This window comes from Acartia tonsa, chromosome 5, assembly GCF_053477335.1.
Source record: "Acartia tonsa isolate MP-2025a chromosome 5, ASM5347733v1, whole genome shotgun sequence".
NCBI classification, from domain to species: Eukaryota; Metazoa; Arthropoda; class Copepoda; order Calanoida; family Acartiidae; genus Acartia; species Acartia tonsa.
This window is the reverse complement of record NC_137264.1, coordinates 30889389-30916382: the sequence shown is the minus strand read 5'-3', so window position 1 is coordinate 30916382 and position 26994 is coordinate 30889389. Positions and strand designations below refer to the sequence as shown.

Here is a 26994-nt window from a genome sequence, read left to right as displayed (position 1 = left end):
ACCAGATGAACTGAATTTAGTTTCCGAAAGTGTGCGTAGCTTCCGCGTCCTATCTCAATATTTGCTACTAGCTAAAAAGCTTCACACTTAAAAAAAAAATCAAAATTTGAAAAAATAAAATTTTTGAATGTATAATGTATAAATCGTTTATACATTAAATCGCTTTTCCATTTGACCGGAGTCGCTGAAAATAGGGTCTGCAATAATTGGGTTATCTGCTGTACACTTTAGGAAACTAGGGCTCGAATAGGAAATTTATTTCAGCTGATCCCAAACCAGCCATATCTACACAAGTCTGTTCAGAAATGTCCATACAAATCCTGGCAAATTTGTCCCGAATCTGGATAACCTCCACAAGGGGGGGTGGGGGTTATACTTGAAATCTCTTACTTTTCTCATTTGTTTTATTCTTATTGTTTTAAAAATAATTACAACTTTTGGACGAAATCATCCTTGTTTATATTGTATTAACTACCAATAGTAGTAAAATTCCCACTAGACCTAAAGTCTGTAGTAATTCAGGAATGAAAGGGAACAGTGGACTTAATATAAATCATTTTTTAAAACCACGTTATCCTATTCGTTGTTTCAAAACTTTGGGTACTTTAATTAAATTGTGATTGTTAAGTTCTAAAGCAAGTTGTCCAAACTATTCAGATTTTAATTTTAATCTACAGAAGGGGTAAATGTGTTTAAAATCATTGGGGGATGTAATCCAATTTACTGTCCCTTGTCTTATCCCCTAAGATATCTGAAATAAACCCATGCAATGGCAACTTTACCTATAAATGTGTCAATACACTGAAAATATATGAAAATTGTATTGCGCTTTTGCATCAATTGGCCGTAATCGTCTTTGATAATATTTATAAAGCTGACTTTAAAAGCCTTTGATGTTAATAAATGAATATAAAGATTATTAAATTATAAATATATATATCGTAAATGTTTTGCCCATGGATTAAATGAAATTAAACAAAATCTAATTTTATATAGACGTTGCAATAATTGCATTTCCAATAAAAATCAAATCCCTCTAATGATATAATGTTCAGGCAGAAGGTCAAAGTTGATTTTAGAAGATGCATTTAAGTCTTCAGGATCTTCTTATTAATTTTTGAAAGATGCTTTGCAAATTTCCCCTGTAGGAATGAAATGACTTTCATAGCATGACTGATAGTAGATCTACTGACTGAACAACGTAAATATTTTTCCAGTAACACTTCGAAACCGATTAATATCTGGTGGATTAGAACCGGTTTTCAGCCATATTGAAAAATCGTATTAAATCTACAAATATTAAAATGCACAATTTTAGGATTAAAACCAGTTTTTTTTATATCAGCGGAAAGCTGTTTATAATATGATAAATTATAGAGTAGCTGCGCTCCTAATATATAAATAAAAGAATGTCTATTTTTCCATCTAAGTGTCTATATGTGTGTATCTGGGTCACTAACTTCTGTACTGACATGGTTCTCCTTTAAAGTAAAGCATCTAATAAGTCCAGGGGAGGTTTATATATAGTTTAGTGTACATGAAAACTTCAACCCCCCTAAAAAAAATTCTTTTATTTTTTAAAATAAAATGGAAAGTGGAGAGATGATATAGCCCCCCCCCCCCCCCCCCCCCAACTCTCTACTTTCACTCAAGTACCACTAGAGACCTCTAGGGGCGTAGCCGCTAGTATATAAACTACAACAATACAATAAAACTGAATGAATAGTTTATAAAGTTTTGGCTATTCTTAAACCTGACCTGACGCAATAAAACTGGTTGGATAATATTACTTGGGTAATTATTTCTTCTAATTAGTTTTAATCATGGCTCGGCAGCTGATTTAACAGACAAAATTACCCGCAACTTTAAAAATCCAAAGCTGAGGAAACGCTGTATTTATTTTTATTTTTACTCACAAGAACAACAAATACGAATGATTGTACACAAAGTAATACGATATCTGTCTGTCTCATTGGTCCTGTGCTGGTTTTAGCCTATTCTCTGTGGAGACGGGACGCAACCTGCAAAAAAATTGGCCAAACTACCCCCCCCCCCCCCAAAAAAAAATGATTTTTATATAACACTTCTTGCCTATAGGGCGAAGCTACTAGTAGTTTTTAAAGCAATAACAATTTTTAATAATTTGTAACAGAATTTTGGTCGTTTTTTAACAATCCGCAGTCAACAACAAAATAATATAGGCGACTGCCGAGCCCTGTTTTAATTGTAGTTTTTCCTGCATAATTAGGGGGAAAGATATATAAATTTGGAGACACAATACAAAACTTTAACTATTTATTTGCAGGGAGAGAGGGGACAATGGGCAGTTTATTAAACTAGTCCCCAAAGTTTTATAATAATGTTTGCTTATTCGTTGGCTTAACAATTTTGGGGACTTTTAATGAATTTTGATTGGTTTGTTTATTAAATTGAGTGTCCATTTGTTTCAAGCACAAATTGTAATCTACAGATGTGGTAATTTTGTGTATTAACATATTGTACATCAATTAGTCGGCCAATATCTTATCCCTTTAGATCCCTGATTTATTTGGCCAGATTTTATAACAGTTTAGTTTTAATTAAAATCAGGTAATACAAATACTTCAAACTAATAATAAACAACATCTATAACAGCAAAGCTTAAAGAAAGTTGGACAAACAAACATTAGCAGATATACAGTAACAATCCATTTGATATTTAACATTATTTAAAGCTGAATATAAATCTCACAATTAATTATTACAGGATACATAATGAGGCAATTCTTCTGTGGCCAAACTGTTTTATAAACATACTTTGCTTATAACATTATACCATGTGGTTCTTGGAATCCATATTCCAAAACTCAATATTATACCATATCATACATCCTTATTAGATTATTGTTTTTCAAAAAGTAAAAATCTTTTTTGAAATGATACTTAATAAAGAGTTGCCAAGCTTTCTAAATTGTATCTTACTGTTACAGGAATCATGATACAAAGTTTTGAATCGATAGTTTAATTTAACATTCCTTAATTAACAAGAAGATCACGATCGGACTAACCTATCCTAATTATAGAAAATCTTCGCTTTGAAAAAAGAATGCTGTGACTTATAACTATTAGACCTTTTACTCAAAATACGCTTTTTTCAATTTCATTCTTCTGCTAACCTAAAAAGTTACTTTAGGGGCCTAGAAATACATGTACAAAATTTCAGCTCTCTATCTCTACTGGCGACCTAGCGCCAGGCATGCAAAATATCAACAGATAACGGTAGCACGGCAGTTTTAACAATATCTCAGCAATGTGCAGGTTTTAAGCTCTTCTGCATATTTCAATTTAAAAACATAAGGACAAAAATATCCCAAAAATCGTTTGTCAAAAACTACTCTACACCTAGCGCCAGTCAGTTTTCTAAAATCATGCAAGTCTCTCTATTTATTTCAGTATCTTTGTAAATATTGTAAGCTTGTTATTGCTGCACTAAATACGGACATAGTTGTCTTGTTTAGGTATATTTGGATTATAAGTTTACAGATATTATAATTCTTTAACTTTTGTTAATAAGAGATATAAACAGTAAACACACCCTACAAGATATATTTGTTTATGGTAATGTCCAAAAATTTCATTTGGTGGGGTCCCTCAAAAGGACAACAAACAAACTACGTTATCTGGTTTGTTGGCTCAAAATATCGGGTTTTTTTTTTCAAAATATTGTTTGGTTGATTTAGATAAGAAATGTTTAAACTTTTCAACCAACAATATTAATCAGAAGATGTAATGTTGTTTCTCGTATTCATTTGAATCCGGTGGATAGGAACCGGTTCTCATGAATACGAAAAAACTATGTCTAGCATCGTATTATATCCAGTTTTCTACGAATATAGAAATGTACAATCATAAGATTAAAACTAGTTTTTTTTAGCCGGTGCCTTCGGCACCACGGGGCTAAAAAATCTAGTTTTAATCTTATAATTGTACATTCTTTATCCGCGGAAAGCCGTTTATAATACGATACGAGAAATAACTATTATCATCTTTGTGGCTGTAGATAAAGAGGGTAATTTTTTTCGCACAATTCTGTATCGTTGGGTGTTGGGTTGTAGGTAAATGCCCTCATAAAGTCAAAGTGTTCTTAAGTATAACCAAATGTATATATACTAGCGGCTTCGCCCCTAGCCTTTAGGGGCTTTGCCCCAAGAGGTGAAAATTAAGGCAAAATTTGTAAAAGGACCAGGGCATCTTCAGCAAAAAAAAGGACCAAGGAAATGTTCTGCAAAAAAAAGGACCAAGGAAATGTTCTGCCAAAAAAAGGACCAAGGAAATGTTCTGCAAAAAAAAAAAAATAGGGGGAATGGGGTGTCCCACCCCACAAGAAAATAGCCTAAAACCACCACAGGACCAGTAGGTATACTTCCTGAAGAGGAGAATCCAACCGGTTCAGTGGTTACCGAGATCTTAAGCTTCAGACGGACGGACGGACAGACAGACATCAAGCTACTTTGTATTATAGATATGAAATGGTCCATAATTAAGAATAGTTTGACTTAATAAGAGCATTTGACTACAACTCAACACCCAACTTTACGGAATTACGCCAAAAATGACTCTCATTATCGTCTTTTTTTTTATTGTATTAAAATGTAAGATGTATTAAGGCCATATAACAACTAGCCCGTTTTTTAATAAGAATTTGATTTTGTCAGGAAGTTCTAAATCTGCAAGTATTTGTTTCGATGTCTGGGCATTTACCATACTTTTTACTTTTTATACGTCAATCTATATGTCACGAATCTGACATATAGCTTGACAACTACAGATGGTTTTTTTAAACGCCGGTTGTTATACAAGATTCGAACTTAGCACCTAGTGTACTATTAAGCCCCAAAACCTTGATAACTTGTGTTGTATGGATATTCCACATTATAGCAGTATTGGAAAACATTTCTTTTGAACTCGGGCTGGGGGGCTTTTTATGCACCCCCCCCCCCGCTTCCCTTCCTCTCAATCTCAAACCTACACACCGCAGTATTAGAAAATCCGCAAAAATTTCCATAATATTTCTTGAGATATGAGTTAAAAAAATCAGGAAATGAAAGGACAATGGCAGGTAAAATTAATCCCTATTTAAAAACAGAATTACAAACAAAAGTAAAGGGGGATGAGTAAAACTTCCTTTATTGTACTATCCCCTTATCCCTGCACACTGGTTAAAATATTATTGTATAACACTTTCTGCTGTCTGTTAGAACTGTTATACGTATTCCTAGGGTTTTGCAAAATCAACAATGTTTAATTAAAGATTTTACAACTTTTCGGTTGCAGTCAAGCAAGGTGGGGAGGTGTGTTTAAATAGGCAATATAAGTTTTCACCCTGCCTACCCCCCGCCCCCCCCCCCCAAAAAAAAAAAATAATCCTCCCCCAATTTTAATTTAACCCCATTTAGAATTAATCACCCGTCCTAATTTTAGCAAAATGGAAAATTGGGGAATAGTCCCTTTCGTGGCAACGCCCCTTTAGGCGCAATTCGACGTATTTTTAAAATGGCTTTATAGGTTATTTTAGGTTAGGTTATATTAGGTTAGGTGATTGCCCGACAGGGTTAGGCAATTGGCCCCGCCGGGTTAGAGCCCCCCGCAGGGGCTAGAAATAGGAGAAAAGCTACTGTAAAAAATATGAAGAATAAGGTGCGTTGCCACGAAAGGGACTATATCCGAAAATTGTTATGTAGCAACAGATTTTAATGGCATACGACTAAATGCCTTTAAAACGAGAGAAAAACAAAGTTTTTTTTTGTCGACTACCATCTCCTATAAAACGGGTGGAACTCAAGGCAAGCATTTAGAACCTGAAGATCAGGGAAGGGAATGTGATTCTGAGGAACAATTCAAAAAGAAAATTTAACCACAACCCCCTTCTCTTATTTCTCCCCCATCTTGCCCACTTCCCTTCAGTTACATACAAAAACAAGATTTACACCAACTCTAAACCAGCAAAATATTTAATTTTCGGCAATTTCAAATGGAATTAATTGGCTGAATAGCATCCCCTGCTGAAGATAAAGTACTTGCGATCAAAGGGAATTGTCGATAATTTACGCAGCAATAAAATTTAAATTTACTGCAATGCAAGCAATGCAAAGAAAAAAAAATCTTTAAATATTAATCAATCATATCAATCTATAAGAGACGGCCAGCTTAACATACCGACATAAATATTAGTCTTTCTGTTTCTGGGCTTTAAAATCATATCTATAATTCTGACAAAGGCCTAACAATTGAAAATGCGACAAAGTGGTGTTTCTTTGTCTTTTCTTTATACCTTACAATAGATTTAGTGCCTTCGAAGGACTTAATAAACAATCAACCTTAATTGGAATTTGTAGCAGACGAAGATTTTTGTTTATATATAGTTATTTTATAAAATAAACGTTATTATAAAATTTTGGGTATTAGTCCCCTCTTTATTTCTCTGAGTTTTATGCTAAGATGCGAACTCGTGGATGAAATGAAAAAACTAACTGATCTTTCGTACCAAAATATGTACACGTTCTGCACTGTGCTCTTATTGGTCTAATTTACTGATGAGGGATCTAGATCTACTATATTTATTCCATATACCAACTGTTCAGTATATACACAAATATCAAATCAACTATTATTTACCAACTGTCTATATCAAATCCTAAAAATGTCCGTCTGTCTTTCCGTATGGAGAAAAGTTTATCATTACTACATCTAATGGGCTCTGTTTTTAAGGAAACCTTCAAATGGAGCCGGTAATGTATAGGTTTTTAAACAATGTAATGGGGATGTTAACCCCCCCTAAGTAAAATCACTGGAGAACGAAACTCACTAAATTGGAGCTGCTGTAAAGGTATTGTTAGCGAGGGAGGGGTTTTAGTGCTCGATAGGCACAATGAGAAAAAGTACCGTATTTCATTCTGTTACGCTATCATATAAAGTAGTAAGGTCTTTGGAATTTTGATTGTCCATCAAGTTCTCGCCAACTAATGAACCTATTATGTTATCAAGGAAACTTTACATGGGTCTTGGGAGGATTTTCTACTCTATTTCTAAATTTGTAATGAATTGGGTGGTTCTATGCTATTTGTCTGTCCCCGCCCTCCCCCATTCGAATACAGAGCCGCTAGATGGTTGAGGCAAAGCTGCTAGTCAGTTAAATGCTGATTTGAATATTTACCCATTATATCGAATGCTTTGCTGATGTCAAACTGTAGTTTTTTTGTATGAAATATATCTTAGATAAAATGACTTCTTTAATTTAAAGTGGCTTCTAAACATTCTTAGGCGATATCATCTTTTTTTCTTAATTAGGTTAGGTTAGGTTAAGGCTAATTTTGTCAGGGGGCCGGGCCGGGGAGATTACAAAAATTTTTAAAATTGAAAGAAAAAAATCTAAGAGGTTAATACCCATTTTTTTTTATATCGTAGCTTTTCTTCAACAATGGTTTGTCCACCTGTCTTTATACTCGACTAATATACTTTGGCTCACAGTGTTTCGTAATTTTAAAAATGATTTTGTAAATTAACAGTTAACTAATTCTGCTATATTTTCTAAGTTTTAGCAACAGTTTATAGAATTGTTCTTTTCTTCGTATGCATTTAACTTAGATTTATAACAAATCAGACTTTCAATTATTTTAAAGTTTATTGAAATTTGTATTTATTGTCATAATATATGTATAATAGTTTTACTTATGTGTACACAGAACAGAAAAACATTTTCTGTCAGAAACTTTATAATTACTTTTCATAAAAGAAACAGGTATAACCCCTTTAATCGTTAGTGGACCTCTCTTAGCCCTTTCTCAAAATTATATAGTGTATCAAAATTATCAATAATTTTTCGATAAAGGGGAGGAAGGTTGATAAATGCTTTCCCTCCCCCTTTTGTTTTTCTAAATCTTTGTCTGTAAGTACAATTCTCCACAAGGGCTAGGTCTCGAGCTGTAGTGACCTGAAGAGGTGCTTATTGTAATTTCTCTAGCATAAATTGGATTTTTTTTTACCATTTTCATAAGGTTTATATCAAAAAAAGTGAAGCAATTAGTTTCTTGAACACCATTTATAAGGTATTTAAAGTCTAGTTATTAAAAAAATACTCAATAAAAAAGTTTAAAGAAAAAATTTGACTTTGATGAAGGAGGGAAAGGAAACAAAAAAATCAAAGCGAATGGCACAGTAATAGACGGGGACCCTATAACCCTGCGGGGCCACCAGTTGCAAACCTGACCTAACAACTACTGCAGATGCAACACCCATCCCCTTTACATTTTTTTAAAGGGGGTGATGACGGTTGTGATGACGGGTTTTAAGATAGAAATGGCAAAGATACATTCTTTTACACGATAACACAATATTTTTTTTTTCTTTGAATGTTTCTTTTATTAAATGCACTTATCTCGTAGCACTGCTACTATAGAACAAAGTTTCGTCTGTACGTGCATACGTAAAGTAAACTTAAAAAGGATGACAACATTCAAAAAAGCGAAGCTGTGAAACAGAAGGATAAACGAACATAAATACTTTTTAAAGCTTCATTAAGCAGAATAACAAAATATTATTGAAATTTGTTAGGAACTGTTTAAATATAAGATACTGCTTAAGGATATACTGGCATTTTTAGGACTTTATCATAGAGATGCTTCGCTCATAACTTTGTTGTCCTAGGAATCTTTATTCCAAAAAATCAAATAAATAGGATAGTTATATCATTATACAAATTTTAGCAAAACAGTTAAAAACATGTTTGAAATCGACAATTTTATACAATCTAATAATTTATCAAGCTCGTTAATATTCAAATATCCAAGTAACAGATCTATAGTGGAGATATATATACAGATAACTTTTCAAAGGACCTTTTTTGCCTGCTAGCAAATTGGTTTCTGCTACTTGGCTGGGTTAATATTCACGATAATATTGGTTGATTTTCAGAGACCCAATTGAGAGTCGGCACAAGGTATTCCATTGGAATGGGGACATACAGTTATTTAACCTCCACCCACTCTAGTGTATTATTCATGAAAGTTAAAATAGTGTGAGATGTCGTCGTTTTATATTCTATAATAAAATTAATAATAATGTTAACTGCGAATTAATGTGATGAAATATTATATTATACTTAGCGGTTATTTATTTAAAGGGACAGAAAGGAGCTTGAAAAAGATCTAAAAACATAAAGACCGAAATCTGAAAATAAAATAGCCTAAAACCACCACAGGTCCTAAGTTAAACTTACCTAAAATAGAGAACCCAATCGGTTCAGTAGATATTGAGATCTTCAGCTTCAAACAAAAAACTCCCATTACTTTATACAATAGGAAGGATATTCCAACTTTAATTATACATTAATTTAAAGAAAAAGAAAAGTTCCTATTTTTGAGAATCATGTCGGCCGAGAAATTAGCGATATCCTTCGATACAAACACACTTATACCATACAGATTCCATTAAAACGGCATCCTGTTACCTTAATGAGATAGAATATAATAATTAATACAAAATTAAAAACAAGAATATTCAATATATAAATGTATTTCTAATCTTTTCATGTTTTTAGCACAGGATTTTTATAATATGATAATTATAAATTTGTTGAGTACCTAGGTTTAAGAATTATATAGTTTTTGTTTAACAAAATAGGATTTTACAAGTTAATTTATAATTACATAGAAAATTTGAATTCAATAACTAAGTATTTGTAAACAAAAAAGTTAATATTGCTAAAAATAGCAACTTTGTTTTTATATGAACAGAATAAAATTTGGTGATTAACTGTAATATTCCTTAGCCTTACAATTCTGTTGGGGAGAGGGGGTGGATGGATAGCTAGAGATAGGATAGATAGATAATATGTAAGTCAGGTACTAGGACCATTTTTATCTGACAGAAATACCACCCAACAACAAAGTACAATCAATAATTTTATTTCATACATAAAAATTTTAAAATTTATTTGATATTTTTGTACTTTGTCTTGGGTTTATGTTAGTTAGGTTTTACAATAATATTTTTTTTTAAATTCGACACTCTTAGAGTTAGCTACAACAACAAATTAATTGAATAACTATAGGTAAGGGGATAATTGTCAACAAATGATCTCAAGTGAAAAAATATTAAAAAGGGCACCTCATGATGGTGCAATTTTATAATATTTAGGTATATAAATCAAAAAATATAAACAATTTTTAATTAAAAATTGTTTTCTTAAACTTAATTTGGGCCATCTTTATGGTAAATTAGAATGGGACTTTTAATACAAAAATGATATAACTATTAAATTTCAAACATAATAGAGAAAACAGAGATTCTAAAGAAACTATTAAACAAAAATTTATGGTTATAAAAAATACTAGTCCCATCCTTAAAATAAGTCAGATACAATTGTTATTATTATTGATACAATAACATTGTCTTGTTTCATATTCTAAATTACTTTCAATTTTGATTCTACACATTATAATTTGATTTAATTTTCAGAAAGATATTATAATAGCAAAAATAAAATATAAGCATGGAAATTTTATAATATTTATAGATTCTTAAAGGCACATGAATGATTATAATAATTTTAAGGCTTTTACTTTATCTTGCAGTCAATACTTAAAAATATTTTGGAAAAAAGTAAGAAAAGTAAAAACTCCAATTTAAGCATAAGCCTTAAATAAACTATCATATGGAAGACAGCTATAAAATATCTTGTTCAGAAAATATTAATTACAGATCAACTGTTTTATGTGGCGTCATTGTTATGTATGGTCGGAAAACCAAACGATTTTTAAGGATCCAACCATATAAAAGTTAGAGTAAAATAAAATACTAACTACAGTAGGTAGGTAGTTAAGATACCATTATGCGAAAAAGACAACACAAGCTTTAAACACTCATGAAAGTCTTTCATTTGTCATAATTTTTAGGCTAGGTAGATGTTATGGACGGAAAATTTACAATTTTAAATATCATATAGCAACTATCAGAAAGTGATAATTTTAAAAGTATAGAAAGAGCCTTATTTTGTTACACCTAACTACACAAGATATATGTATAATCATTTATAAAGAAATTTGTTATCTATCACATTGTAATTATGAAAAGATTTCATGCAAAGGCAAAATGACAAATAGATTGTCTTTAACAAGTATCGTGTCATGCAAAAAGACATTGTAGAAAACTTTAGTAATTTTAAAAAATAAACTGGATTGACTAACATTAACATTTTTAATTTTATTATAAGTCTTAGTTGCGCAAGAAAGTTTTAAAGTATTTAAATATAAAAATGAATGAATTTCTTATAGATTTAAAGTTTAAAAACCCACATTAAAATATACTTCAAAATATTTAAAGTAAAAGTTAAACAAAGGCCCCGAGTTCCGGGTCAACTTCGTAGACAAATCTTTCCACACGTGGTGTGGACTGGGAAGGAGTATTAGTATGTTGTTGTTGTTGTTGTGATGAAGCCGCGCGGCCAGGTGTGGGCGTGCTGTTTTGCGACGCTGTTGCGATGGGATCATGATCACGTGATGTTGAAATGTCGTCTTCGGTCAGAGTGTCCACTGTTTCGGTGCTGAGACCTGAGCGGAGACTGGACTCTGCGCTGGAGGAAGATGACACTTGAGACAATAATGGTTGGCTGGAGGAGGTCGACACAATTGAGGACAACCCGCCCTCTGTCAGGGATATTATGGTGCGGGTCTTCCCGCCAATTGTGGATGTTGTAACGGAGGAGCACACCGCCGATAGGGGGCGATGATTTGTGTCTGTGGCGCCCATCATGGCCGGGTGGTTCGAGTTCATTATGATGGAGGAGGAAGAGGGTGTTGGGGTGGGAGTGGCTGTTGTCGTAAAGGAAGTCGACAAGGGGGAGGATATGGACGAATCTGTATCGTCAATTTCATTGTGAAGTAGGGGGTGGGTGTAGGTGGGGTAGGTAAAACCAGGCGGAAAATTATATTCCTAAAAATAAATTAATATTAGTAAATTAATCATTTTGATTCAAAACTTCATTATTGTTAGATTCAGTAAAAATGCCATTGATTTAAGCTACAAAAATGACAATTTAAAAGGTATCTGTTAAAAAAAAGTTTTCTTCAACAAATGGATTGCAAATCATCATACCTTTATCTTAATTTCCTATTTTCAATGATTATGGCAGGTGACATACTTTTAATTATTGATTGATTTGCAAGTTTCTTAGAGTTTGGACCTTAGACTGGAAAATGACGAGACACTTTTGTATTGCCATAAGAGCCAGCTCAAGCAAAACATTCAAGTATAACTTAACACTCGTTATTACCTCACCATTGCAAATTTTGAGGTGCCCCAGATTAAGTCATCGTAATGTATGTCACTTTCTCAGAGGAGCCTTTATTTACTTTTATATCATTACCTGGTTGAGGCTGGCTAGCTCAACTTCATCATCTGTGTCGACCACATCTTCCTCGCTGACAATGGGAACAGAGGACTTCAGGTTGGCCAGGAAAGCCATCTTTTCCCTACAAATAATTTGGTTTTATTTCATTCAATTTTAAAGATATATTAAAATATGAATCAGGAATAAGGTACCTAGAGCCAACAAGCGAAATAATCTAAAAAAATATTTGGGGGGCAGATGTAAAGGTCGTCAATTTTACTAAGTGTTCCCCCCCCCCCCAACAGCTAAAATTGCGTATAGGTTTCGTGATTTTTTCCTTAATAATTTCGTTGTTGGTATAAGCTGATTATGAATAAAGGTTATATGGTTTCTTTTGTGCAAATAACTTGGAATTATTTTCAGGGGTGTATCACTGTATATTCTGCACAAGATTCATTTTTCCCCGGCTGCAAAATATTTAATTTCCAAATTAGTGTTTGATTTTAATGGGAATATAATATAACAATAAGCCCTTACCTAAAAGACTGAGCATCTAGTTGACCAGTTCTATTTTTAGTTCTTCTAAGTTTGTAAATTTCTTTAGCAGTTCTACGCAATAACTTCTCCATCTTTTTCTCTTCCGTGGATTTTTCAACCCCAGTTGTTTCCATCTAAAAATATAAGATCCTTTAGATTTGATACCTATTATTTTTCTTATATCTTAAGTGTTTTATTTACCTAGTTATATTAGAGGAGGGTTTTGTAAAAATATTTTTCTTCTCATTCTTTAGGTAGATAAATCTTTAACATTATAAATAATAGCAACTAACTTATTCCCCCCAACAATGTTTTCCAGATACCAGTAATTTTTTCACACATAAAAACATAAAAATAAATTTAAGTATCTGAATGCCTATAGGGACACTTGAGGGCAGAAGGGGGAGGGTAAGTTGATTAAAGCAGTTGTAGGTGTGATTTCTCTTGGTAGGGTAAAGGTACCTTACTAAACAAACGAGTTATAAACCTTTTTAGAAGATTCTCTGTAAAGAAGAAGTATCTCAGTTCAGCGGTTGGCTACTGACAGACATCATGTTACTTTTACATAACGATAAAACAAATTACTTTTGTCTATGTGTGTATCTTATCACTTCAGACATCCCAACTATACATAGTAAACAGAAAAACAACAAAAAATCTTACATTTTGAATAAGTTTAATGAATAAAGTATCCTCCCCAATCCAAGCTGGTAATTCTCTTTCTCCCTTGTCCTTCAATCTTTCTAACTCATCCTTTATCTTCTTTAATCTGGTGATCTCGTCCTTCAACACCTACCAATAAATTATAATTAGAATCAGGGTTATAAAGAGATAAGACAATGGACTACTTATTGATAATACATCCCAAATAACGATAAATAAACCAAATTGCAGATCGAAATTAATGTTTAAAAAGTTGGAACAATAGTAGTTAGGAACCAGGCTATCAAAATTAATTAAAAGTACCCAAAGTTTTTGATTCAACAAGTAAAAAAACATGGTTATGAAACTTTGAATACCTGAAATAGAAAAGACATTCAGAAACCAAAATTTGCCATAATTTTAACGTCATTCAGAAATTATAGTAATTCTACCTAATTTTTTTTACAGATAGAGCAAATGATTCTATACGAATACAAAAAAAATATCGTACCTGTAATCTTGAATGTTGAGCGGCCAAATCTAGTTCCAGGTCAATACTGGTCTCATTATGCTTCACCTTAACTCCGCCCACCCTATGGCTCCTCCTCACGGTTGCTCCGCCGCCGGAATAGGCAGAGCCGCCGCCGATCGCGCTGCTTACAGCGGCCGCCGAGACGCCCGACGGGAAGTGTAGAGACCGGCGTTCCCTGGAGCTACGCTGGAAGGGAAGGCGGCGGTATAAAGGCATGGCACTATCACTATCACTGCGGTTTAACTAAAATAATATACTATATAAATTACTAGGTACTTACTTATAAGTTATAATCAAGAAGATTGTTTCCTATCTAATATTCTATCCAAAGTAAAGGGAAAGAAGGAAAAATTGTGCGTCTTACTAAAATCTTGTCAATTGCTTGGGTTCTTATTTTTAAAAAGAAATTAAGGGTACCCCCTAAACTAAAATTATAGATGGTGGGGTTAACTCACCCATCAAACCCTCTAGACTAGAGCCATATTACCAAAATAATAGATATAAATGGTCACTTACCCTACAACTATACTCTGACTTGTTGATAGGAGCAGTTGGACTAAATGTTTTTGATCTCTTTACAATGCTGGACACAGCACAACCTTTCATGGCATCCATTCGTCCTTTTAAACCTTAAATTAAATGTATATGTCATTTTTATTAAAGTTTGATTTAAAGTTTCAGTATTGTTAATTTAAACATTCTTATATTATATTTTTATATTTGTCTTTAATATATTTAATAATTTATCAAACATTTAATCTTTTTTGATAAAATATCTATTGATCTATTGATTTCTTTTAAAATCTTGCAAAGCATCTATCTACTTATTAACTGACCTATTTAATAATGTCTGTAATTTAAGCTTTACACATATTATTAGTTAAGTATGTTAGCATACCTAATTCTAGCCTGCCCTTAATAACAGGGGGCTGTATGTAAACACAATCAGTATTCGTCTCCTTATTCTCCTTCTGACAAGGGGTGGCGGGGGCCATATTCCTGGCCTGGGTCAGCGTCAAGTCCAGAGGGATGGAGCTGGAGGTTACGCTGGAGTCCAGCTGCAGGGAGCTGGAGGTCACACTGGAGTCCAGAGGGAGGCTGGAGGTAGAGCCCTCGTCCACAGAGACAGGGTACCCAAAGTTGTTCTGAAAACATATTTCATCATGAAATGATCTTCAATCAATATTTTAAAAAAACAGTCATTATTAGGAAATAGTAAGTGAATAAAAAACATATACCTAGCTAAATATTAATTAAATTCCTAATGAATTAACATGAAATAAATTTTAATGGCATTTTCGATAATTTTAAATGGCAATTTATGTTTAAATTTACCCGCCCAATTTCAATGAAAATCTAAATGTTTCTTTTAATTTTAAAGACCTTTTAATTAACGGACATTGATAAATCCAAGGTATAAAAGTTGAGAAAATTTAGAAATATTTGAAATCATTTACCACAACATCAACTTTGATTTCCTCATCTTCGTTTTCAGACCCTTCATACTCGACCTCCAGGGGATAGAAGGTCACGTCCTCCTAATTAAATAAATAGAGGTCAATTATTCAGTTTTCTTAACCTTCATACTCGACCTCCTGAGGATAGAAAATCATGTCCTCCTAATTAAAAAAAAATAGAGGTCAATTATTCAGTTTTCAGACCCTTCATACTTGACCTCAAGAGGATAGGAGGTCCTGTCCTCCTAATTAAATAAATAGAGGTCAATTATTCAGTTTTCAGACCCTTCATACTCGACCTCCAGAGGATAGGAGGTCCTGTCCTCCTAATTAAATAAATAGAGGTCAATTAATCAGTTTTCAGACCCTTTATACTCGACCTCCAGAGGATAGAAGGTCACGTCCTCCTAATTAAATAATTGGAGGTCAATTATTCAGTTTTCTTCCCAATGTTTTTCAGTGTTTAAATGAAAACTAAGCAATATATACAAAACATTTAATAGTTGATCACAATGAAGACAGCTTGTTCCAACAAATAAATTATTTAAAACATCACGAAACCTAAAATTGATTTTCAGCTGTCAACACTTGGTTGAATTTGTGACTTTTTTTTATCCCCCCACCTTAAGATATTATTTAGATCTATTTCGCTTGTTGGCTATACCGTATTCCTGCAATGTAGAGCCAAACCTTTGTGTATAGTAGATCACGAATCACTAATAAGTACTTTGATTGCGATATCTTTGTTTGGAAGGAATAACTTAGTGACCAAGGCATTTCCCCTATATGCACAATTATATAATATATATGATATGTCACATGGTCAAGATTTTAACCTTCCTAACGACGACGAGCGAATTACCCACGTTAAACGCCTCACTAAGTGGCATCTCCTCCCATGTACAAAGCACATGTGAAATAATATTGTACCTGATGATGGTGCATAGACTCTGGACCAATATTTCTAGTCAGGGTGGAGGTTTGTGACGAGATTATTGTACTTTCGTCACTACTTTCTTCTTTCAATGTTCCGACCCGAGAACCCCCTACGCTCATGCTCACCTCACTCTCCTAGAAACAAATATTTGCCTATCATTCTTCTATAAAAGTAACAGAATATCTATCTGTCAGTTTGAAGTGACGGAGTTTTCTATATGCTGAACCGATATGATTCTCCTCTACAGTGAAGATTCTCATATGTACGGGGAAGGTTTTTAACTATTTTTAGGGAGGATACATCCAACATCCCTAGACAAACATAATCTACATTCTAAATCTACAAGCTACAAAGCACTGAGAGATTAAACCATCCTGAAATCTTATTTTTACCTGTTTAGCATGAATAGAAGTTCTGAATGTAGGTGTGGGTGTTGTCCTCCTCATTACTTCAGGTTGCATGAAGTGGAATGAGAGAACATTGTACCACCGGACACTCACGGAGGTACAGTTGAAGTCCGCCAGGGAGACCTGGGCGGAGCCCAGGCAGTCGTCCTTGCCCCCGGCAGAGCCATCAACAGCCCACACGTTCACCTGTAAAGATAATAATTATATTAAATATGACAAATGGCTAGTGGGACTTGATGAATAAGATTTATGATATCATAAGGCTGTTCAAAGTTGTTTACAAAAATATAATTTCACGACCTTTTTCCTGTAAGTTGGCATTTAAGTTGTATATACTTTCATTAAAGGTGGTAATTTACTTCTATTTTGTTTATCTTTAAGTACTAGGTATAAAGAGTCGCTTAGAAGTATGGCAGCTGTCCCATATAATAAAAATCAAATAATCTAACCTGCAGAGTTTTGGTAACCAGTTTTGGTTTGGAGATGGCAACTGGAAAATTCTCCCCGAAGTTTGGCTTGTTCAGGTTTGACAAGGCTCGGGTACAGAAAGTGTAGGATACATTGGCAATAGCTGGCAACAGAGCTGCTTTGATACACCTAGATATATAGATAGTATAGGATACATTGGCAATAGCTGGCAACAGAGCTGCTTTGATACACCTAGATATATAGATAGTATAGGATACATTGGCAATAGCTGGCAACAGAGCTTTATTGATACACCTAGATATATAGATAGTATAGAATACATTGGCAATAGCTGGCAACAGAGCTGCTTTGATACACCTAGATATATAGATAGTATAGGATACATTGGCAATAGCTGGCAACAGAGCTGCTTTGATACACCTAGATATATAGATAGTATAGGATACATTGGCAATAGCTAGCAAGCAACAGAGCAGCTTTGATACACCTAGATATATAATATAGATAGTATAGGATACATTGACAATAGCTGGCAACAGAGCTACTTTGATACACCTAGATATATAGATAGTATAGGATACATTGGCAATAGCTGGCAACAGAGCTTTATTGATACACCTAGATATATAGATAGTATAGAATACATTGGCAATAGCTGGCAACAGAGCTGCTTTGATACACCTAGATATATAGATAGTATAGGATACATTGGCAAGAGCTGGCAACAGAGCTGCTTTGATACACCTAGATATATAGATAGTTTAGGATACATTGACAATAGCTGGCAACAGAGGTGCTTTGATACACCTAGATATATAGATAGTATAGGATACATTGGCAATAGCTGGCAACAGAGCTGCTTTGATACACCTAGTAAGATATATAGATAGTATAGGATGCATTGGCAATAGCTGGCAACAGAGCTGCTTTGATACACCTAGTAAGATATATAAATACTCTAAGTTAAAAATAAAATAGGTAGTCCTTTTTCTTTGGGTAAAGTTTCAGAAGTTTTAAATTTCTTAAATATAAAATTAAAATACTTACACTTTCTTTCCTTCGGGGATAAAGAGAACAGAGAGGTTTCTGGCTTTTTCTATACCTGTAAAAAAAATATTGATCGTACATCAAATTTATATAACCATAAATAAAAGTGAAGCTATATTGAAAATCAAAAAAAGGATGTTTTATTATCAAATAGGTAATATAGTTTTAGTTGTTAATAATTAAATGTCAAACAACGCACCTATATGCAATAACCCGTCAGGGTTGGAGTATCTTAGTTTGATTTGAATTTGCGCCGTTTCTAGGTTCATGGCTAGGCCGCCACCCATGTTATCATCCTTGTTGTCCCTATTGCTGCTGCTGCGGGTGGATGCCGCCTCAAAAACGCCACTGTCGCCCGCCACAGATTCATCGGAAACGGCGGCTGAAACGGACCGACTGGCGGGATTTAACCGACTATGTCCGCTGCTGCTATCTGACAAAATCGCCGACTCCGAGATGGGGGATAGGGGAGCGCTCTGGTCACTGCTTACAGACTCTTGGCCTGTTGTAATTCGGCGGTGTCCGCTGTAAAATACGGCAGATCCAGCTGCCGTTATGGACGATGGGCTGGATAATAACGGCGACTGCTGTGGAAGCTGAGGATTATTATTATTATTATTACTTAAAATAGCACTGGTTAGATCGGCAAGTTCTAGGTCGCGATGATTTGTAGGTTGTTGGCCGGGTTTAAGGCTACGCTTTAGCGGGGATAGCCCAATAGCGTTGACACTGGACGATGAGCCGGAGGCATTAAGTGATGACGAAGAAACAGCAGTTGTTAGCATTCGTTTCCCACTTTCACTGTCAACTGGCGAGTCAACCATAGTTTGGCTGCCGCTGAGCACCATGGGGTTGTTTGTTGCGCCCAGCGACAGATGCATACGCCGCTGCCGTTCTTGCGAGTTCATGTAGGCTTGTTCGTAGGAGGGCAGAGCGGATGTAACTCCGCTTCCGGCAACCGCATCATACGGCGATATTGGCGGTGATACTGAGCTTAGAGAGCTTCGGGGCGAAAGTGAAAGCTGTGAAGATGTTTTCCGTGGTCCCTGGACGCTGCCAGCCATTAAACTCATCATCATGCTGCCGGCAACCGAAGTTTGCGGCTGATTAACCGCCGACAAGGCGTTGAGATTCTGCTCCGATGTTGCTGTGATATTATGAGCCAATTCTTCTGTTGACTGATTGCGACTGAAGCCGCCCCTATTGCCTGCAAAAATCATTCCACCAGCCAAATTTCCAAGCATAGGAAAACCAGCAGCTGCCGCAGCTGTTGGTGAACTTGCTGAATTTCCTGCAAAGTTAAGACCGCTGACGGCAACATTATTCGGATAATTACTAATCATAGCGCTGTTATTGCTGTTGATATTAGTATTGCTGCCCCCAGCTGTCAATATTGACGCATTAGAGCCAGCCATCGAGGCAACAGAACTTGTGGATGTTGTGGCAGAAATAGGCGCTGACGATCCTACTCCACTGGTTGACGAGGAGCTGCCACCGAGTAATATTTTCTCCACCCTGCGCTGAAGATCCAACATGCTCGGGTCAGGCGCTTGAGTTGTAGACATGCCATAGATGTCAGTGAAGGATAATGATGATAGGGATCCTTTAGAAGAGGCATGACTTGATGATCCCAAGCTACCCAGGCTACTTGAACTGGACATGGATAGGGTAGAGGCAGATAAAAGTTTGAGCTGGGATTCGAGTGTGGTGACACTGCGCATGCTGGTTTTTAGCTGCTGTAACAGATATTGTTTCTCTTCATGTGTTTTTAACCTAAAAACAAGAAAAAATTCAGAATTAAATATAATAAAAGAAACAAATATTTACAACTGCAATTAAATAAAGGCTGTAATAAAAGTTGATATTTGAGCTAAAAATAAAATAAAATTATCTACCTGTCAAAATGACCCTATTTAAAACTACAACCAAATCTACCTACTAGTTTCTATTTAACAATAAGCTTTGTTACAAACTAATAAAAATTACTGGAATATCTACATGTTTATATCATAATAAATTCTTAAAGTACGATGGCAAGTCGTAAAAATAAAGCAATAACGTCTTTATTCATAAGTAGTTCGGAATAAACAATAATTTAATATGATAACAGTAAATATTTATTTCTAAAGTCTTTCATTTCTTCATTTTAAAACCAATTTGAATCTACAGAAGAGGTAAGTTTGTTTGACATCATTGGATCTTGGATTGCCTTATCTAAATAATCCTGCTTACATCTAAATTTGCTTTATTATGAACTAAGTAATGATTTAACAACAATACCTGTCGGCAATGCATCTATTTGATGTTTCAGTGGCCTGTTGCAGGTCATGCTCCAGCTTCCTAATTTCCAGGCGGAGGTCATCATTGTTCCGCTTGTTTCGACTCCGAGATAATATAGACCTGAAATAAATTAAATTATCAATTGAAAAATGATCAATAAATCACACCTCTATATTTCAAATCAAATAAATCTTAACTTTAGAAATGTTGCTTCGGCAATGGTATGTCCGTTCGTCCGTCCGTCTTGTTTACATTTATTGATAAACTTTAAAAATTCTAACAAAACAATGATAATTATAATAATTTTATTTTCTTTTTCATGAAAAATCATCTACAATAGAATACGATACATTATTTTCAGTTTGGCTAAGAAATAGTTTTAATCCAGAGAAATGGAATCTGATTAGGAGCTCTACTATACTTAATACTTTCCATCAGGGTTCCGGAGCCGGAGCCGGGAGCAGCAACATTTTTGGTGGAGCCGGAGCCGGATTCGGAGCCGTATTTTTCGTTAAAAACGGCTCCAGCTCCGGACTAGCTAAAAATGATTTTTTAAAGTAATATTATAATTTGGCAACGGTCTATTTCCATATAATAAACTGAAAAACTATTGTTACTTAACAAATAGACACACATCCTTCTACTTTTAATCAAATAAAAGCAAAATATTTTATATTATTTATTTTATTTTATCAAAATCAATACCTAATAAAAAAAAATTGATATATTAATTTTAAGGTAGAAGCCGGAGCTGGAGCCGGAGCCGCATCAAAATCATACGGCTCCGACACCTGCTTTCCATACTGAAAAATTATGTGTAGCATCGTAACGATACCCCACCCCCACCTTTATTTTTCGAAAGAATTTGAAAATATGGCAGTTTTTGGCGTATGTCCAACTACTGCATGGTGCTCTAATCCTGTGGGGCTTATACCTGCGGTAACCTAACCTGACCAAAAGTAAAAGAATGAAAAACTACCTCCCCCCCTTATTAAAAAAAGAGGCGGTTATCATTGCTTAGGAAACATTGTGAGATGCACCTTGTTTTAAAAATTACAATAAACATTTTTGTCTCTATATATACTATATAGGTAATAGGTATAGCAGGTCTGTTTTTTTCTTTTAATACATTACAAATAAATTTTTATTAGAAATAAAATACGAAATTTGTAGCTGGCAACTGTTTCAAAAAATCTATGGAAAACTTTGGATGTTGGCAACTGTGTTGACATGCCTAGTGGAAAGAATGCATGGAATTTGTGCTCACCTAGCAATTCCCGGTATCATTTTAAAAAAGGGGAGGGGGGGACAAAATGTGTTTTGCAGGGGGCACTAAAAAGTGGAAGGTGGCAGAGAAAATGTTTGATTTTTATTACAATTTATTGAAGGAAAACAACATTCTCAAATATTAAATGCTCCCTGTTTATATACATTTTACAAAATTTATGTTAGCTTTGAAATGGGGGAGAAATCTTATTTTTAGAAATTGATGGGAAAAAAGAAGGTGTCAAAAAAAAATTAAAAGGTATAAGACAATAACCGATAAATTGATGCACATCCCCAATGGTGATACACAAAATTAACCCTTCTGTAGATGACAATAAGTGGTTAAAACTTTTGGACACTCAATTTAATGAAACAAACAATCAAAACTCATTAAAAGTCCCCAAAGTAGTTAAGCTAATGAATAAGGAAATATAAAACTTTGGGAACTAGTGTAATGAACAGCCAATGTCCCCTCTCTCCCTGGTGTCAAAAAGAGAGAAGGGGTGACACATAAGAGGGAGAAAGAGAGAAAACCGTTATTTTTGCTATTATTAAATTTGCAAGGTATTTGTGTGTGTGTGTGTGTGTGTGTTGCAGAAATAGTTGAATAGTTGCAGTGTCAAATTTCATTACATGTCAGCTATGCAAAACGAGATAGTGGACTGAAAAAAATATGGAGAATGTAAATGTAAACCAAAGCAGAAAGCAATGTGGATCTTTTTTTAAAAAGCTTTAACAAAAAAAGCATCTTAAAAAAATTAAATGTAAATGTACATGTAAATATGTATGCCCTTAGTCTAAAGCTCTTCTTAAACTTTGGTTTTGAATAATATTTTCTTTTAATTCCATGTCTTAAATAAATGGCATTTTAAAATGTTTTATCCATTTACTTTGTTATGATTATCTGCGCTTATTGTATTGCTTAACTCAAACATCATGATAATGCAAAATTCCAAAGTAAAGCTAATATCAAATAATTTCTATACGAACAAAAAAATAAACCAATAATTTCAAAAGAAAATGCAGGAAAACCAAATTCACACAAGATTGTTTTTTAAAACCTGTTAAAATGAATAAAAAAATATTGTTGTCCGTTTATGATACTTCATTTCCTACATGAAGATATAATAATGCATAATAAAACCAAAGAAAATTTCATATAAAAACAAAAGTACTAATACAATGTTAAAGATCAGAAGCCATGCCTATAATAGAGAATCATAATAAATCTGTATATAAAGTAAACAAATCCGTGTACCATTAAAACAAGGATCATTGTGCTCATTAGTGGCGCAGCCATAAAAACATATATTTAATAAGATAATGAATTTAAATATTGTAAAAAAAAAGTGATTTTTACGCCAATAGATTCTTTATCTTGACCATTTCAAATTGCAGTTTACTTAATTTTAAGCAACTTTTGCCCAATTCTTAATAAATTCATCAACAAACAAGAAAGCTTTTTTTTATGGACATAAAGACGTCCACTAATTGAAGAAAAGCGGCGCTACTGATAATAAGGAGTCAAATGTCAAAACAGTAAAAAATCCGGCAAACACACCCTAAATTCCTACTCAGATAAAATTCCATTGCCTTAAAGAAAAAAGATTAGCACCTCCTCTATAGTAGTTCTCCAGGGACGGAGGGGACAATGGATCGAATATTCAATTTTTAGGAGTCTCAGACTTTGGGTACTGGCTTAAAGGGAATGTGCAAGAATTTAGCAGTTTCTGACTGAGTTTGGGGACTTGCGCATAAAATGCCACTACTCGTTATGTATGTTTTGAATATTGCAGACGGGGAGAAGGGATAAGGGAAGTGGGGGCAAGGGAAATAAACACTCGTTGTGTTAGTTTGGAATGTAGCAGACGGGGAGAAGGGAGGCAAGGGAAATAAACAGAATAAAAAGGGGCAGTCATATTCTTGCTAGCAGCTGGCCGGGTCCAATAATCTTTTAATACAAAAATCACACCAAAAAACCTCATTATATTTCATCAAAAACAAGTTGTGATTTCACTTTACATGACGCTATGGAAATCTATTATTCAATTAACAATCCCTTTATAATTTCCTACAAATTTATTGGATTAAACTGGATTTCATGCCCTTTCTTTGATAACTCTTATATTGAATTAATTGCCCATTGTCCCCTCCCTTACTCCCTGGGACATTGGGCTGTTTAATGCACTAGTCCCCAAAGTTTTCAAATAAGGTTTTCTTATTTGTTGGATCAACAACTTCTGGCTATTTAAAAAAAAACTAATTGGTTGGTTCATTAAGTTTAGTGTCCAAACGTTTCAACCACTAATTGTAATCTACAGAAGGAAAAACTTGTTTATCATCATTGGGGTATACATAAATTTATTGGCTATTGTCTTATCCCTTTAGATCCCTGGTAGTTCTCTCATAAATTAAGTAAAGGAATTCATACCATTCTGACTATAAGGATCCAATTAATCTTTATTCTTATAATTGGTCTCCAAAATTGAAACAGATTGGCTTGTTCTCAAGGATAGAGGGGCAGAACATTGAATATTTTTTCCTTTCAAGTTTAATAATAATAATATTGAAGGGAAGAAAAGATGATCATCAATTGCCCTACTGTTTGTTTTTTGCTATTGACATCTATCTCAAAGATGTACCAATTAAGTTCTAGGTCCAAGAATGGTTTTGGACATCTTTTTTTAAAGATCTATATAAATAAATTGCTAAAAGTACCTAAATAAAAAGTTATTTTGTTTTGTCATCATTGTTATTTGAATCCTAACTTTGTAATTAAATCTCGATAGGAATTGTCTAAACAAACTGATCAAGAAAATATTCCACAGAAGGTTAATTAATCAAAAATCTTTCAGGAATTTATAAGTCAAGGCCTGGACCGAGAAAAAGAGAAGAAAAAGATGGAAAGATAAATTCTAAATAGAGAGACAGAAAAAGGAGGTAAGAAATAGAGAGATGCAGGGGGGGGGGGGGGGGGCAGAGAGAGATTTGTTAAGCTAAAACTGAAGTTTAGTTTTAAAGTCCAGGCCAAAGAAAATTCACTTCACTTAATTCACTTATAACATTCTTGGCGGATTAATTTTTCATTTTAAATAAATGTTATGTTTTTCATTGTCCAACTAAAAAATAGCTAAAAACTACCCAGAAATATACATAGCTTGTCTTAAAAGAACAACAAAAATATTAAACTGATATTACATATTACTTGTGCCTCATAAATTTGAACTCTAAAGACAACAAAATAATTTATTTGAAAGAGAGAAATCTTAAGATAAAATATTCCTTTATAAATTATCAATGAAAGAGCTCAAATGTTTTCTTAAAAAGCAGTCCTTCTTTTATTTTGACGGCAAATTGACGGTCGATAGTCGTAGTACTTTATATATTAGGGTATTGGAATGTTGGATATCAATCAACATTCCATGAAAAGAGAAATTATGTTTAAAATTGTTCCACCAGGAATGCAGGCTTTTAAATAGTTAGAAGAAAAAGAGCGAGAGAGTGAGAGAGATAAAGAGAGTGAGTAAGAGATAGAGGAGAAATAGGAATGTGAGGGAGAAAGAGGGGGGGGGGGGAGAGGAATGCGAGATAGAGAGATGCGCTTGAATTAATTGACATTCAAACAAACCAATATTCACTGAAAGCCATACCAATGATTATATTTTGTGGAGGCTTTTTCATCTAATAATTTTTCAAAAAAGATTTTCTTGAACTTTATTTTGGTGGAGATACGGGTATACCCCTATGTCATTTTCGATAATTATTTCCGTGCAAAATAAAGTATCCTGATTTATAAAAAAAAAATTTCTGTTCTACTTATGGGCAAAATTGCCAATTTGATAATTGCAGCAGTCTTTCCGTTTTTTAAAACAAAATTTAGAAATTTAAGTTTAGCTGTTCTGTTGTTTTGTATGCAAGTGTTGCATGCATCCAGTTCTGTGACGTGAGTATATGGAATGCGAGGGGGGGGGGGGGTAAATGCCTATACATATCTTTTTCTCTTTCTCCAATTTTTTCCTCCATTCTTTTTTTTCCATCAGATTCTGGATTCCGTAATTATTATTTGAAAACAGCAAACATTTTACAGAGGCCTTTAGGTGCACTTGAGGGAAGGGAGGAAAGTGTTTTTGAGAGATTAGTAATTTTTTCTAGGGACGATTTCTTTTGGGAAGTTGGACCTGCCCTCCGCTAACATAGTTAAAATGAAACTTTAAGAAGCTTCACTGTAAAGAAGAAACAAATCTGTCCAGCGGTTAGTGAGACCCTAAGCTTCAGAAATTTTTTTTTTTTATAAGAATGTAGCATCTGAATATGTGTTTTATGAGTGTCCGTTTAGATCTCGAATACCTAGGTATAGTCTTATAATTCAAAAATTAAATTATCATCAGGGCATTTTAGGGGAAAAAATACTATTTATTTGTGAGAACGGAAAAGCAGCTAATACCATGATAAAATTCTAGATAAAATCTTCCTATTATTCTGAAGTGTAAAAACGTCATTTGATTTCTTGACTGTAAATAACTTGTGTGTTTTCTCGCTAAATATTAACTTGAAGCTTTCCACGCATGGAAGGACAGGATAAGAAGCGCAGCTAATCTATAGGTTAAATTCAAATATCTAGTATGTCCAAAATCATGAATTAATTTTCTTAATTTATGCAATTTTGTGAATAAAAAAATCGATTTAAATCGATTTGAACTATGATTGATATTTGTCCAGACAAACATAATAGTTATTAAATAGATACTTTTAAAACGTATTAGGTAGTGTTTCAATAAATAACATCGATGCTTATGACTATTGTCAATCTTGTTTGTGTGTTTATATACGAAAATGCAAGGCTTTAACCTCAAAATTATATTTTTCTCAAATTCTTTTCTTGCTTAAGTGCAAAGTAGAGAAAAAGAGAGAAAAATATGCATTAACAAAACATTAATATTTCTAAAAATCCTTTGATATAAAATAGTAATATTTGAAGCTAAAGATCTCGGAAATTGCTGATCCGAATGTATTGCAATTTTCAGGGAAACTTTAACAATGTCATTGGGTAGTTTTATTCTTCTGTCCTTCTCTTTTAATTTCCCTTTATTTTAATG

At 33.8% G+C, this 26994-nt stretch overlaps 1 protein-coding gene across 3 annotated transcripts in view; it reads right to left on the bottom strand.

The window, feature by feature from the left end:
* Positions 1-9533: 9533 nt before the first annotated feature.
* Positions 9534-26994, bottom strand: part of kibra (WW and C2 domain containing protein kibra) — a 58886-nt gene continuing 41425 nt past the window's right edge. For 2 of the 3 annotated variants that reach the window (XM_080161281.1, XM_080161282.1), the window contains 14 exons: positions 20633-20752; positions 18552-20125; positions 18353-18407; positions 17326-17473; positions 16862-17062; positions 16463-16603; positions 15533-15613; positions 14974-15220; positions 14592-14704; positions 14055-14318; positions 13565-13693; positions 12902-13035; positions 12401-12506; positions 9534-11967 (listed from right to left, as the gene is read on the bottom strand). In XM_080161281.1, the coding sequence (XP_080017407.1) occupies positions 11365-11967; positions 12401-12506; positions 12902-13035; positions 13565-13693; positions 14055-14318; positions 14592-14704; positions 14974-15220; positions 15533-15613; positions 16463-16603; positions 16862-17062; positions 17326-17473; positions 18353-18407; positions 18552-20125; positions 20633-20752 (3916 nt within the window). In that variant the 3' untranslated portion in view covers positions 9534-11364. The remainder of the gene's footprint in view (positions 11968-12400; positions 12507-12901; positions 13036-13564; positions 13694-14054; positions 14319-14591; positions 14705-14973; positions 15221-15532; positions 15614-16462; positions 16604-16861; positions 17063-17325; positions 17474-18352; positions 18408-18551; positions 20126-20632; positions 20753-26994) is intronic. The other variant, XR_013879798.1, reaches the window with a different exon arrangement.